This window comes from Macrobrachium rosenbergii, chromosome 19 (genome assembly GCF_040412425.1).
Source record: "Macrobrachium rosenbergii isolate ZJJX-2024 chromosome 19, ASM4041242v1, whole genome shotgun sequence".
In the NCBI taxonomy this organism is placed as follows: Eukaryota; Metazoa; Arthropoda; class Malacostraca; order Decapoda; family Palaemonidae; genus Macrobrachium; species Macrobrachium rosenbergii.
In genome coordinates, this window is record NC_089759.1 from 6,031,718 (window position 1) to 6,047,475 (window position 15,758).

At 33.9% G+C, this 15,758-nt stretch overlaps 1 protein-coding gene across 50 annotated transcripts in view; it reads right to left on the reverse strand.

Moving 5' to 3' along the window:
* Window positions 1-5,899: 5,899 nt before the first annotated feature.
* Window positions 5,900-15,758, reverse strand: part of LOC136848582 (cytoplasmic dynein 1 intermediate chain-like) — a 104,360-nt gene continuing 94,501 nt past the window's right edge. For 42 of the 50 annotated variants that reach the window (XM_067120918.1, XM_067120929.1, XM_067120920.1 and 39 more), the window contains 3 exons: window positions 11,764-11,904; window positions 9,582-9,707; window positions 5,900-6,364 (listed from right to left, as the gene is read on the reverse strand). In XM_067120918.1, the coding sequence (XP_066977019.1) occupies window positions 6,212-6,364; window positions 9,582-9,707; window positions 11,764-11,904 (420 nt within the window). In that variant the 3' untranslated portion in view covers window positions 5,900-6,211. Of the gene's footprint in view, window positions 6,365-9,581; window positions 9,708-11,763; window positions 11,905-14,699; window positions 14,715-15,758 lie in introns of all 50 variants that reach the window. The other 8 variants (XM_067120894.1, XM_067120884.1, XM_067120885.1 and 5 more) reach the window with 1 other exon arrangement.

The following is a 15,758-nucleotide window of genomic DNA, read 5'->3' on the forward strand; positions in this document are numbered from 1 at the left end:
TTTTCAAGTGCTGTTACGCGGAAACATTTCTATTATATTTTTACATCCTTGTTAAAATATTCATATTTTTGCATCCTTGTTAAAATCTGGCTAAACAGCAGACAGCAGTGGCCCCAAAGTGAAGATGAACATATTAGTTCTCTGGCAACACGTTTAGATCTTTTCGCGGGATTCCAGTTTGGTCCTGATCATATCCAACACCGCCTATATAGTTTACCTCGGAGTAAAATGAGCATGATTAACTAATCCCAAGAAGTTATATTCTACAAAGTATTCTTACAACGAATTATTTATTTATTTACGTTGCTGTAAAACGACAGATATCAATATTTGGCATTTACATATAAGACGTGCGTGGCAAACTGTAAACAGGAAACGAGGTAGCCTATTACTTTACTGTTTACTCGGGATCACATTCTGTACAGACATGCGTGACAAACTGTAAACAGGAAACGAGGTATTACAAGCAAAAGTGTTTTTCTTACTGTACTCGGGATCACAGTCTGTACCAACATGCAGACGCATTAATTAGTGCCTGCAGCGTTATATAGTATAACATTAACGCCGCAGGCATTAATTAATCTTGATTTATGATAGTATTATTCTAGGACCAAATTTTTACTCTAATAACTTTAAGACATTAACTGGCGTAGTAGTTTTAGCAACCTACTATGCCTATTGCAAAAATGATGTACAGTATTAATCTTTTGTGACCAAAACATGCATCGTGTTCTGATGTACCATGGGTCACATTTTTTCCCTTCATTGTGTCACCATTTTGAACGTGCGGGATGGCAAGAAAGCCAACTTGGACCATGACCCACACCAGTTGGTGTTCAGTTTTATTATTTCTTTTGAAGACATAGGAATATGGTAATTCTGTATGAATAAAGAAAAAGACAAGGCATACTTCACGTCTCTCCCTCTTTACAAGAACTTTAATAAAATTTAAGATTTTCCGTTAACAAAATAATTCATCAGTATCCTGTTGGTCGATTTTAAATTGTTCATAAAAGAATTGGCTTGTCCCAACTGAACAGTAAAGTGAGCACTCAATCATAAAAAAAACAATTTTTTTCCTAGCATTATCCAGCAGAGAATGCCTGAACCCTTCTTGAAGCATAATTTTCTTTTGTAGAAAACAGTAGCAACTAAGATTTTAGAGTAACTGCTATATTCCATGCAGAAAAAATATATACATGACTTTAAAGACAAGGCAGCCTGAGTTGCTGCTCATAACAGCAAGAGATTTTAATACCTCGTTTGTTCAGGTATGGACACAGAAACGTTGCCTTTATTACACAATGTCCTAATCATCTGGTTATTGTGAACAATGGCATGCAAACATCGGTTTCTACATAATGAAGAAAAATGCAAATGAACCTGAACTTTAAAAGCAAGGTGGAATTGTAACTTCTGACCTCCCTCATTATAATCAAAGAGAGAGAGAAGGAGAGAGCAATAAAAAAATGAACAGGAAAATCCTGTAACAAAATTTCCACTGAAATTTGTTCACAGCACTTATTTCAGCCAGTTATACGACTGTTCTTATGATGATACTTGAAAGCAGAATAACAATGAGTAAACTGTTACGTTCTCTGAAAACAAGCTGAACAAATTGCATGAAACACTGAAGCATTGTCAAGACCGTAGCAATAATGACAATTAGCCTACACCGCATCATTATTACAATCCAAATGACTATTTATTATTTACAAGCCAACTGACCTTTCTACTGTTACATGTCATTACTTAGCCACTTTAAAGAGCCTCACTCAGAACTTACAGTTGTATCTGTTTAAAGCACATGAGTTGCTGAAAAAGGAGTTTTGTTCTAACTGCCATCTGATTTTGATCTTGGCCTGTTTATTTTGCTACAAGCTGTGGATAAGTTTCATGCAGTGTGGAGCCTATTCTCAATTGAGAGAGACCTGTCCTGTCAGTTTGGTCAAGAATATGAACAGAAAAAGAAGATACCCAGCAATGGGCAAAAGACACTGCCTACGTGAGCATAAGTTGAAAAAACTGAGTGCAGTACTGTACTACATTTCTCGCAGTATTACATCTGTACCTGCAAAAATTTTACTCAAGGCAATAATATGGGTAAATTTCACGTAGCTTTCAAGTAAAAAATGGTTCAGTAACTAAATTAGTTGCTGATGAAGAGGATTTAAAATTATATTTCCTGTGAAAACACATCATACAGTAAAAACACTTTCAAATATGTGAACCATTTTTTAGTCAAGACTGGGGGTTGTTTTGATTTGTTCAGAAAACAATGTCCGAGACTTCTGTCACATTTGATTAAGAAAGCCTCTTTGGTGTTTTTTTTTTCTGCATTTACACAATGTGATAGCAATGACATGTCCCATTAATATTTCAGTACTGTGTTTTTTCTTCCTCAAAACATTTAATGTCACCATCAACACTACACTCAGGTATTCATTACAATTACTATTGCTGCAATTGACAATCATTAAAACAATATCTTTTACTATTCACTCAGGCACGCAAATACAGTGTGCAGTCTCACCTTGGTTTGTTACAAGAAAAATCAATACAAGTGCATACAGTAGGTAGAAATGCAATGAGGTGCTTGAATTTTTAAATATCAAAAAGTAAATTTTTCACATTCTAGAGAAACTCATAGAAACTATTGTACCTCCTTACCAGAAGAGATATATTGTTTGTTGAGTAAATCACTTTAATTGGCATGAAGAAAACACTCATTTTTTAAAAGCTACACTTGAGCTTTTTTTTTTTTTACCATGAACAAAATTGATTCAGTTAAAAACTAACCCTTAACTCTGATAGACTGAACGTAGATCATAACATCCATTGTCTCCTGACCACTGGATTATGTTGTACTTATCTATGATACCATTACCAACATGATTTTGCAACTCTAACTCTTAATAAAGTAAAATGTTCAGTGCATATGGCATGAAATGTTAAATGAATATTTACTTTAAATTCACTTGATTTGCTTAATACTCTTCACAACTACATATAGCATAGATCTACAGGTTAAAGAAAATTCTATTAACTCATAAAAATATTAGTCCCATGCATACATCAGTTGACAATAAGACCTACCCCCATCCCACACAAACTGAACATTCTTGGCTGTGCCTCTAGATTCAGCTTGTTTTGATACTGGTATTTAATTCCTTGATATTCAATTAAATTTTGGTTATTTTAGATATATTCCATTCTTTTTTCCGGTACTGTAGTTATGGATTTCATTATCATGGATGTTTTGTCTTTTATTCTTTGAAGGATCAAAATTACATCTCTAACCAGATATGCACCCACTTCCTTATAATCAAGTAATATTACTGTTCTTAACCTAATCTGTCTTGATTGATAGCTAAAACAACGGGTTTTTATTTTGATTCTCTGTTTCGTAATCTTTAAAAGTTCAAAAGCCATTACATATTTTGAACACTTATGATAACGTATTCTCAGGTTTTAATGAAGGTATGGTCAATTCCCATGTCTGCATTAAAAACCAAGAATAATTTTCCTTTTTGAAAAAGTAATCAAAAGGTACTAGGGTTTAATCACACTTACCCAGTAAATACTTAAAACAATATCCATTCCTGAAAAGGAAATCAAAAGGTATTAAAGTTGGATCATACCTATTAAATACAAAAACAATTTCCATTTCCGACATGGAAATCAATATAGGTATTAAGATTGGACCATACTTACATTGTGAAGTTTCTTCAGCATTTGGTTTCATGTGCTGGTGTTTAGATAAGACTTGCTTAATATATAGGTTTAATGCAAGGAAAGAGTAAGCAGTTGAATCTTAAGTTCTCCTTCCTCAATCCAGTCAACATTTGCATTACACCGTAAACTATCAAAACAGCCTTGGGTTCTGGACATAATGTTGAAATTGATGCTGGACAGGAAGGTATATTGAACTTGTCAATCAGACCACCACAGTTCCAGTTGTCTTTCATTTTGCAGGGGGTTACATGGCTGTATGTGCATAATAAATTATTTACTGCTTGTAGCTGGAAGGTTGCTTAAAGTGCCTCTACTCCAAATGTTTGGGAACTTAGCATGTAATGATAATGGGAAGTTACAGATGAGGGTTAAAAGAAGTTTTGCTGTGAAGAAATCTGGTAACTGTTGTCAACTCCTATACTTCTCCTAGATCAAGGGTACTTCTAGTTATGGATGTGCTGATGGCAAATCAGGATCCAATGACCAGAACTGACAAACAGTTAAAAGACTACGTTGTTCAGAAGTTAAAGCAGCTTACATCAACCACCTGGAAAAAAATAGTTTTCTAGTGGTGGAACGCATCTGAAAACAATTCATAGTATCACGTGGCGTAGCTCTGCATATAATGCACTTTTTTGGGCTTCAAACTGCAACCATTCTAACTCCAAGTTTCACCACTAAAGAATCCTGAGCAGTTTTAAGCATATCGCATGAATTGGGCAATAAAATGCTGCTGTGTATATGAGGGGTCTTCCACTGTACATCCATCCATCTATTTTATCTGTAAGTGTACATGTCACAGCACTCCCTTTTTATTTGTAAGTGTTCATATGTTAGCCCTCCTATTTTGAATGTTTGTTCGCCATGCTACCAGAACAGAGTACTCTCATGACTGTAATATTTATAAATAGTTAAAAAAGACAATCATGGGCATCATTATACCATACAAAACATGAGGTACATTACCATAAAGTTCCATCTCTTGATATCTGACATCTCATTTAAAAGGTTCATGTTGCTTATACTGTTTTAAGAGCAAAAGTCCCTTCAATTTACTAGAAACAATTGACATTATTGCATAGGGCTACTGTTCTATCAATTAACCATATAGCTAAAACACAGGGTTCTGTTGCTAACTCAAGGCTTAAAATCTTTAGATCCACTTTATAATGAAGCACCCAGAATGGTTCACTCTAACAAAATCTATTGACTGTGAGTGGCGAGATAACTATGCTTGGTAACCCCAAAATTACTTGAGTAGAGAGGACTTAGAGGACATTACTAACTGGTTAACACCTCAACATCAAAATCAAGTATATAAACACAAAAGAAACGTACAGTGAAACATTTCCAATATGGATTTTGCTACATCTGCATGCAAATACATGTACCTCAATTCTCCTGACCTAATGTGGCTTGTGCTTTTCACAGAATTCTTTGAAATTTTATCTTCCATTAAGATTAGAAATACAAAGAGAAATAAGACTTTGTGGTCTCATTTAAACTAATTAATAATAATACTGTAATACTGTATTCTCAAAAAATCATACAAAAGCTAGCATATCTGTTAGATCATGCTGCATCATTCATCAACTAGGCAACCGAGTACAAATGTCATGACTATATGGAAACGTTAAAATCTTGTTACCAACAATGTGACACCATTCAAGTTCCTTGTAATAAAATAGCAGGATTTGGGAATAATAAAATTGATAAAGCAGATCAAATATACCACCTCATTTTTGTAATTTTCAATGTATAAAGAACAATATAGAAGTGGCACCATCCCTCTGAGACCTGCAAAGCGGCACTAACACAGTTAGATGGCAACCCATCATCACCCAGTTCTTGTCTGTGGAATATTTAGTATTTCAATCTATAGCTAAATGAGAAGTACTGGTCACAGAGCCATTTGATGAAATTTTGTCAGAATCTCATTTCTGGTTATAGAGTTTTGACAAAGCAGCACCTTACTACAAAAGGAATTCATTGTCACTTTGACTGTTTCCCAAGATAAAACCCTGAGCTAACCTTGTAAGAAAACTTGACTTAGTGTTCTTAATAAACTATCTTCTAAAACTTGCCTAATGTTATACAATGTGCCCGTGAAATCAACTTTCTTCAGAGTGGAACCAACATCACAAGGTTTAACATAAACAACATAAACTTGCATATTGTTTATTAATAACTCATTTCCCATAAATAAGCTGCTCACTTACAGTATTTTACTCAAAAGCAGCTGTTTATCTTTAGCTATTCATATATATCCACAGCTTTTCTATAAGCCAACAAAGCAGCAGCAATCCTTCGGCATTACAGAGGTTTCAAATTCAAATTTGTAATACTTTAACTACATTAAGATATATATATGTTCTCATTACAGCACATAAATTATAGGTTAGAATATCACATTTTTAATCTGAACTTCAATACTAGTTACAGCAACAGTACATAATAATTTAAAGTCAATTTTCCTTTATCTTAAAGGTGACGATGACAAGGAAGTGAGTGATGAAAATGTTGATTCATAATGTCTGGTTGACTGATCATCATCTGCTTGATTGTTCTTTAACTCACCCATAGTATGTACCAGCCTAGCCCAATCATCTGCTCGGGGTGCAGCAAGTTGCTGTGGGAGAAATGATTGAATAATGAACTCATATGGTGATGATGACACTGATGATGATCATTATTATTATTTGCTGGTAGAAGACCCTATTTTATGCATGCAGTTTTCAAAGTGATGGCTGTATCAGCTGCACTCAATTCGTATAGTTTTTTCTACCTTTCTAATTGCTTTTCCAGGGTTACTGCATTCTGTCAGTACCTGGCCCATGTTCGCCATTCTTAGTAGAGGAAAATAGTTGCAAAATGGGTTGGTTTTATTGGGGAAGAAAATACTGTGCCAGTTACATAGTAACTGTGCTGGTATGTGAAATATGGAATTCATCCTCTGCGGTGTTTTCCTTCACGAGAAAATCATCGGTAGTATTGTTCTAGGCCACGTTCTGCTCAAGCCCTACTGAGCATCTTCACGCCAAATGAAGAGTAGATTTTCATATCCTGCCCGTTACACTGACCCTTGACTGACTGAAGACAAATCTTGTGCCATGAGTGGCTGGCAAGATGTCCTTATAAGCTGAAAATTTACAAGCGATGGTCAAGATGATGCAGCCTTGCTAAGTGACAGGGCTGGTGCGGGTTGTCATTAGTGGATTATACCCAACAAATATTTTGATTGGTCATCAGCCCGCTTGCAGAATCTCGGGCATTATTTTGTGTTTCCTGCTCAGGAATGCCATTTCCTTCAGGGTTTGGCGCAGGTCTATTTGTTTCATGGATAATGGGCTGCCTGGTGTTGGTAGGCCGGAGGAACACTTCTTGGGTGGTATTTGAAGAAGGCTTCTCCTGCTGTACTAGGAGTGCCTCTAGCAGCTGTGGGTGCTTTGGGTCAGGGGCCTTTCTAAATACTTTCGTGTTCCCCACTATTATGTTACTTGCAATGCTTGTATGGTGTGTCTCTCTCATATGGTTTTTTATGGTCCCTTCTTCACATGACAGGATTATATATAGAATTTAGGCCACAGGTCAAGCATCAGGACCTACGAGGTCACTCAGTGCAGAGGTGGATATTGACAGTATAAAGGTTTGAAAGGTGTAACAGGAGGAAAAACTCACAGCTGCACTATGAATCAATTCTTAAGCGGGGGGTGGAAAGGAAGATGGAAGAAAGAGAATATGAACAGAGATACAGTAAAAGGAATGAAAGGGGTTAAAGTTAGGGGCTGAAAGGATGCTGCAAAGATCATTAATGCCTAAAGTGCACTGCATGTGGTGCACTGACAGTACTAACCCCCTACGGGTGTGCATGACAGATCCTATTTGCTAGTTTCACAGTGGTCATACAACACAGGAGCCGAGACATCTATGGAGTGGGCATTTGAAACAGCATACCACACTGGTCAGTTTAAGAGGATTTCTCGATGGTGAGGCTGGGCTGTTTTCCATTATCAGGTTTTAATGCTCCTGTTTTGACAAAGTCTACGCTTGTCATTGGGTGTGAACATGCTCAATACGGCCTGAGTGGAACACGGCCTAGAACAATACTAATGGCAATTTTCTCCTGAGGAAGGAAAACTCCACAGAAGATGAACTCCTAAATTCAGTTATCAGTGTAGTTACAACGTTAACTCTTACGGTGTATTCCTCTTAAATAATACCTACCCAGTTTGCAAATACTTTCCTCTCCAAAGAAGACAGACATCAGAGTTATTGGCAGATTGCAGTAACCCTTACAAAGGAATTATTAGAAATATAGAGAAAACTCTCCATGAACTGAATCCAGCTATTATTATTATTATTATTATTATTATTATTATTATTAGGTAGCTGGCCAGACAACTGAGTCTTGGTGCTCGACTCTCATTGGACTGGACATAATTAACTCAAATAAGTCCTGGGATTTACCACTAGAAAAATCAATCTATAAATTACATAAATTAATCATTCAGGATATTTATACTCAATAATAGTCATGAATCTGATCATAAACAACTATCTGCATGATTCCCAATAAATTGGGAAATCTGTTATTAGATCCTACATTTCAAGAAAACCACTGTGAGAAAAAGCAACATAAGAAATTGACAACAGCAATTTGAGAAAAAAACAATTATAACAGCAACACCTGATTTTTCTGGACCCCATTTACATTTTTTTAATATTCACTCATAGAACCTCTTGCAAAATATACTTACATCACCGATACTTTAATTTTCTTTCCTTACATCTTGATGTTCATACGAATGGTACAGTGTAAAATCATCCCCTAACTGTTTTGGTTTTCATATATTTTCAGTCTTACTGGTACATTTGGCTTATCAATATCAATTTTCCACTGTGAAGCACTGTCTAGAGACCTTTTCTGATGTTTTATCAACGCTTTCTTCCAAGCCCATCTCTTCAATTTATCAGACTTGCAAAATTCTTTGATTGTAAAGTATTAAAGAATACATAATATGTATATATACTCAGCTATTTTCTCATCTAAATTTTTAAGTTTGGTTTATTTTCCTTGTAATTATCAGTGGACTTCATTGTTGTTCCTTATTTGCTATGCCACTTCTTTCAAAGTTTTGGCTGGCCGCCATTTTGCATGATAATTTTTTGGTATTTTTTGGACAAAATGTCTAACTTGAGGGCTTAATACCACATGAAATGGCATACAAATTGGGAAGTATATACACGTCTGTGCATGTGAAGTGGCTAAACAGGTAATTTGGCATGAACTGATATTTACAGAAACTAAGAACAAGGGATTCTGAAATTTACTCATTACACCAGAACCTGTGTGAGGGATTCTGGAGATATGGATCACCTAGTCTCAGAAATACGTTTTAAGTGGCTTGTGAAGGCATGAAAGGCATAACACATGAAAGTGGATACACGCTTTGCCAACATGCAGACAACAGCAAATAAAGATTACTTATATTTGTGTGGTTGTAAAAAGAAAAAAATTTCAATATGGCATAATATGAACATTTTTATGAAGCAAACAGTTTTAATATTAATACTATAGGTTTCAATATTTCTAATTTTAAATTTCCATTGAGAAATTTAGGATTCTAGAATCATAAAATAGAATTTTCCTGGAAGAAATACTTCACTCCAATTAAAAATGGGATTCCTAAGGTACTACATAGAATTTCTTTTTAAACTACTAAATTTCAATCCATTTTTCATTTAACTGAAGAACTTTTGAATTATAAAGACTAATTATAGGTTGCACACTAACCTCATGAGTACCTTTCTACAAATTTACAATTCACAGGGCAAAAAATACTCACCTCTCCAACATCATATATCCAAATCTTGCCCAGGTCGTCACCAACGGTAATCTGCGTCCCTGAATTCGTCCATGAAACCCTATTCAGAGCCGGATTGCCTTCAACATATGTGCTTGCTGTTGGAACCTGTAGAAACCAAAGCATTTCATTTCCTGTGTTTGTGATGGGAAAACTTATACTGTATAGAGTTTCATCACACTCTTCAGTCACCTCAGTAAAGATCACAACACGAAAAGCACACAAAATATAGAAAACACATCAGCAATAGCAATAAATGTAAAATAACCCTGCACTATGAATACAGTATACAGTAAAATATGAGATATATCCGATTACCCAATCTTTCATTTCTTGGAAATATATCAAGAACTCATAAATTGTCAGTTCAACAGCTAACACAGAACTAATTTTCCTTTACAAACAGTAAAAGTTTTGACAGTTTTAGAATTTAAAATGTTAAGATACAATTTCTCATAAAAGGTCAAACATGCACAAGTATCTATTTATTCTTATAGTGAAGACTTCACACTTCTTAGCACCCAATTCATTTTCATTCTTATTCCTTGGCACATAATCAGTCTAAACATTACTGATCTAAATATTAAATATACAAAGATTTAGCCAGGCAGTCTTAGACATGTTGATTAATAGGATTCAAATAGTTTATTTCCAATATTTAAAATGTAAATGCATTTCAAAACAAAACACACATTAAATCTTTATATGTCTAGTCTCAAATTATCAGGAAACAAAACAGCACACTCAACAAAGAGTATAACACTAATTTTCCAAAAATAGCAATAAACAATACAGAAAGCTGTTTTAGCCTAAAGCACTGTAAGTGCTGGCATATAAGATGCACTCGAATTTGGGAAGTATATTCTTGAAAAAATAAAAATACCCACCTTACCTACTAGCATCCAAATATTACTATCTATCAGTGGTTCTAAACTCATTTCAGCTCATGGACCACAAGCCCAATGGAAAAAGAATATCATGGGCCATTTCACTTTTCAGTAACAATAAAGCATAGACAGTAAACATTTGGGTTTTGAAATACCTTTCTTACAAAAGAATTATATATTGAATATTGACAAAATAAAAAAATTGTCAAGTTATGCAGACGGTTACCATTTTGGTCTAATTTTTCTTTGTAATCAGACTTTTGGACTCTCTTTTCTATGAAAAGCCTTTCACTGTTAGGTGTGGAAATATATTTTTGAAATTAGGGGAAAACTAATAACTATTGGCAATAGTTCAGTGAGGTGGCAATAAATTTCTAAAGATAATGGCAAACTATAATTACTGGCATGTTTCAGTGAGGTGCCAAGCATTTTGAAACTTCAAAAAGGCCTGGATACTAATTTTAGATCATGAGTGAACTAATCTTGGGGCTGGTGTGATAAACTGAAAGATTGTCATTATATTTCTCAAATACTAATCATACATTAATATGAATGGTCAATTATTTATTTGGATAAAATCTTTTGTACATCATTTTCTATAAATTTAAAAATATACGTAACAAATTCCAGGGTATTACCGTAAATCGTGAATGTCCTGTTGACCACCCAGAAAGTCATCAAGGACCACTAGTGGTCCATGGACCACTCTGAGAACCACTGCTATAAATGAAAAGCAACAATGCTATTTGCATCTTGACACATTAGGGTGTCTACCCTTCATAAAGTAACTGCCTTTACCCAAGAACATTTTATAGAACATTTCGTTTCGTGTCTCGCTCTGTACTCCAACCCAAGATAGAAAATCATTCCCTTTCTTCTGCCAAACATCATTAGCCTCTTATCCAGTGACTGTACAAATTTCATTAATTTTCTTGTTTTATGTAATGTCTAATTAGTTACTTTTTCTAATGCTACGGTGATCAACCTAAAAATACAAATATGTTATGTACTAATATAATTCTTGCAGGCTGTCTGATACCTTTTGATAACTTAAGTTTTTATAAATTTAGCCATAAAGCATCTGGTACACTCTATTTAATTCTAGCATGTATGAAACAAACTGAAGTACATAAGGACTATTAATGAGGAAATTAGCAATTCCTGATTGTACATTATCATTAAAGTATTAACAGTTCAGTGTCCTAACGATGATGATTAAGATTGCCCAAAAAGATCATATACATTATTAATATAATTCTTTATGAGAAATAGCATACCTCAGTATCCTGGTTCAAGTTCCACAAATCAATTCGACCTGTGCCATCAACTGACGTAAACAATGCTGGATGTATGGGTGACCATGCAACATCATAAACATAATCCCCGTTATCCTCAAATGAATACAAGGGTTTTGTTTCCTGCAAACAAGATAATAATGTTTAAATCTTCTACAATAATAATTTAAATATTTAAAATTAAAATAATACTAATAACAGAAAAATTGTTGTTCACACTTTTTTTAAATGATACACAATTCTAACGCACGCAAGACCACATGTTAATTCCACTAAAATCAGTTTTTACTTACTAAAAAATGAGGACTGTAAATCACCTACCCAAAGGACAACCTAACCCTCACCGAAGTTTCACAAACAAGGAAAATGAACTACACATAATTCCAATGAAACTGTTTCATCTCAATTCTTAATACCTCTTTAAGAGTATTATAAATATAATTTAACATAACTAAATTCTCAAGAGCTTGAGATTATCCCATGGCCTCTAAAAATATTTGAGTCCAAGGAATACAAAAAAATCTAACAGTTCTCCCTATATTACAAAAACCAAAGCTGAACTGCTAAATTTAAAATATATTGCTAGAAGCTGAATTAAATGGCTTGCAGTCATATTCCACTTCGAACATATTTTAGTAACTGTTCAAAAGTATTCTGGTTAACTTTTCTAAGCTTTACAAGACTTTACAACAAATTAATTAATGACTATTCTATCTCAATCAAAAATTTTCCTTTTATATATTAATCTATCATGAGTAGCAACAAATATCCATCCCATCTTGGCACTGTCAGGAGCACTAAAACATCTTCACATACAGTTTCGAAGCTACACTTACTTTACGATACCATGACCTTCAGTTACTACTGAATACCAATACAGGTGAATGAGAAATATTTTAAGGGTCATCATGTAAATATATTCTGTATTTCTTACCCAATGAAATATTGGATCCTGTTTCCCCATCTCTGAGGTAGAACTCTCAAACATTCGAGTAATTTTTCAAAATCACTGTTAAATCTAATTCTATGGGAGACGGCAAGAATTAAAATAAGTTTCCAAACAAAGTGAGCTGACCAAATACTGCTTTGAACACTGCCATTATAAAAGTTTTCTAAAATTCACCAGTTTTTATAAGAGAGCTTCCTTTTGGATACTCCAAATGCTTCTGAAGTAATTGCCTTAAACACCCTCTACAAAGCCAAGGCAATCACAAGAAATAAACATATTGTTTAAAATACTTGAGGCCAGGCTGCAACTGGATAATCATGGTGCCCTTTGGGAGGTTTTCAACTTGATTGTTTACCCACACAAAACTTCAACACAATTTGTGTTAAAACGAATTTTTAACCATTATAAACCTATCATAAAATCATTTTTACCAAACTCCATAACATCCTTTTCACAATTCCACATAAATGCCCTTCAAAACATAAATCTGAAGACCTACCTATTTCAAGTGCAAAAAAAAATGAAATAATTAAATTTTAGTTTCAGACTTGATACAGAACTAAGCACAATAAAAAAAAAATGAGTCCAAACAGTAATTAAGTTTTAGCTGAAGATAAATTTTAAATCTGACTATACTCAAGAAGTGGATCTCAAATTTAAAAATAAATATTCAAAATGCACAACAAATTGTAAACTAATACTCTTTCTGGATGTGTCAAAAGTGGGGAAAATAATAATAACTATTCTATAAAAAATGCCAAGGGGCCCGAAAAGTTTTATGAGTGGAAAAACATGAATAAAAGATGTGAAATGGCTGTTGTGGAAGACTAAAATAAAAAAGTGCTAAGAAAACCAAGGCCCCTTATTATGCTTATATTAGATGCATGTGATTCCATGAATTTTCAAATTTGTTAAATGATTGTTCCACAACACACGTGAAGTCCTTTCAAATTTATACTTGAAAAGGGGTTAATAACTACACACAAATCTGAAAGATAATATCTATGTTTAACATCAAATGCACAACTTACAAATCATGGGGGATCATTATACAGTAATTAGAAAAGCTAACAATTACTAAAGGTAATTATAAATTTAACAATTAAAAAAAACTGTCAGAGCCAAAGAAATTAAAATGGCTAACATTAAGGGTAAGCATTTAATACCTGACGGTAACTACCAAGAGCTATATCTATTGAGAGATCATGGAATAAATGGTCAAGGGTGCAGGAACAAGAGACAAACTGGAATTAGTTAGGTAAACATCTTACACAACTGTAGCCAAAATTTTCATAAGAAAACCTATTTAGGCACCAAAATTTCAATGTTAATGTCTTTGAATCCATTACTCCCTTGCATCTGTTCTTGACCAAGCAGTGAAAAGCAACAAAACTAAAAAAAAAATTTAAAAAAACACATAAAGGACGACCCCTTCGTTTTTCTCACTTGTTAGAAGAACGATGGTGCCTTCTTCACCGAACAGTCAAGTTATGGAGTTTGACAGAGTAAACTGAACTAATAAAAATAATCCAAAACTGCTTAAATGAGTCTGGAGAACTAAAATCATGCTCATCACACAATAATAAAAAAAAACTGTTGGTAGAAAATCTACACTAATGATATCCATAAAAAGCAACACAAAAGCTTATAAATATATACATATCATGTATATAAATATAAAAAAATTCCTTGTCAACTCCCTCTCTTGCGCTAAATTTTGATTTCATAGTATTTTTGCTTCCATTTTCTTTAGAATGATTTATAGAAGGCTTTCCAGGAATTAGTGTAGATATATATCCCTTTCTCTCCAGGCAAAGAAATGTGAATTTCAAGTCACTTCATTGATGTTGCACATGGAGGCAGAGGGAGTGTTACGTGTAAAACCAAGGTAGAGAGTGAACTTTATGGTGGAGCATCTGATAACATAGTTCATCATTGAACAGCATTTCAAATAAAAACCAAAACTTACCTTTATTGACCAATGCTATCATATCCAACATGAACATGGCAAGAGAAAAATGTATCGTGAATTCATATACTGTACCTACGTGATAGTAATTTCATCTGACGTAAAACTAAAATAGGGTTAAGATTAAAATCAGATTACAATACTTAAATACTATACTTTAAAAACTATATTAATAAAACTACATGCATATGTCCTTGTATTTAAGAGAAAAATCTTGTACCCAAAAGGATGCATTTTTCAAAGCTTATGAACATATAAATTAAACTATCATGTGTCTCACGATGTTATTAAATACTTGGCTAATAAATTTGGTTTGAAGATGCTCCTTAGAACCTGTGAATATCTTATGCCTGGGTAAAGAGATTTCCACGCAATACTTATGAACTAAATAGAACTTCCTATCTGACAAGGGTACCATGATATTTACTTTAACTCACATGAACAAAATAATATATTGTAATTGATTAACTAACAGGACTGGAAACACCCTGTGGGTTAAACTACTTAAGTTTTACAAATTCTCCTTCTGTATCAAGATAAAAAATATAATTACCAACTCCTACTAATAACTGTCAGTTAATCTTGACTGTTACTCCAGTAATGCATAACCTAGCTCAAAAATCCCAGTTAAGCCTATCCCAGGAACTATTCTTGTTGTTCCAATGCCATTTCACTTTGATATCTATCCATATAAAAAAACACAAGCTCCAAGTATCACACCTACATACTAAGATTTGTCTCATAACCAATCCAAAATTTCCCCTGGCTATGCTGTCTTGGAACTGGAAAATTAATAAAACATGGGCCATTATTTAAAATATCCTCACTGTCTCCCATTTAAACAACTCTTGACTATATAGCAGGTGATAACTATAGACTTAGTAATTATGCAACAAGGATGAATCAACTTGCAGGACTCTTACAAATCTCATAAGCTATATGGTGACCTATTCCTACCAAAAAACTTTCCCTACAAGCTAAAACTTTGAAGTTTAATAAATGCAAAAATGATTCCATAGACTTGTAGCACTCAATTAGGTATTTAGCTTCTTTTCAACT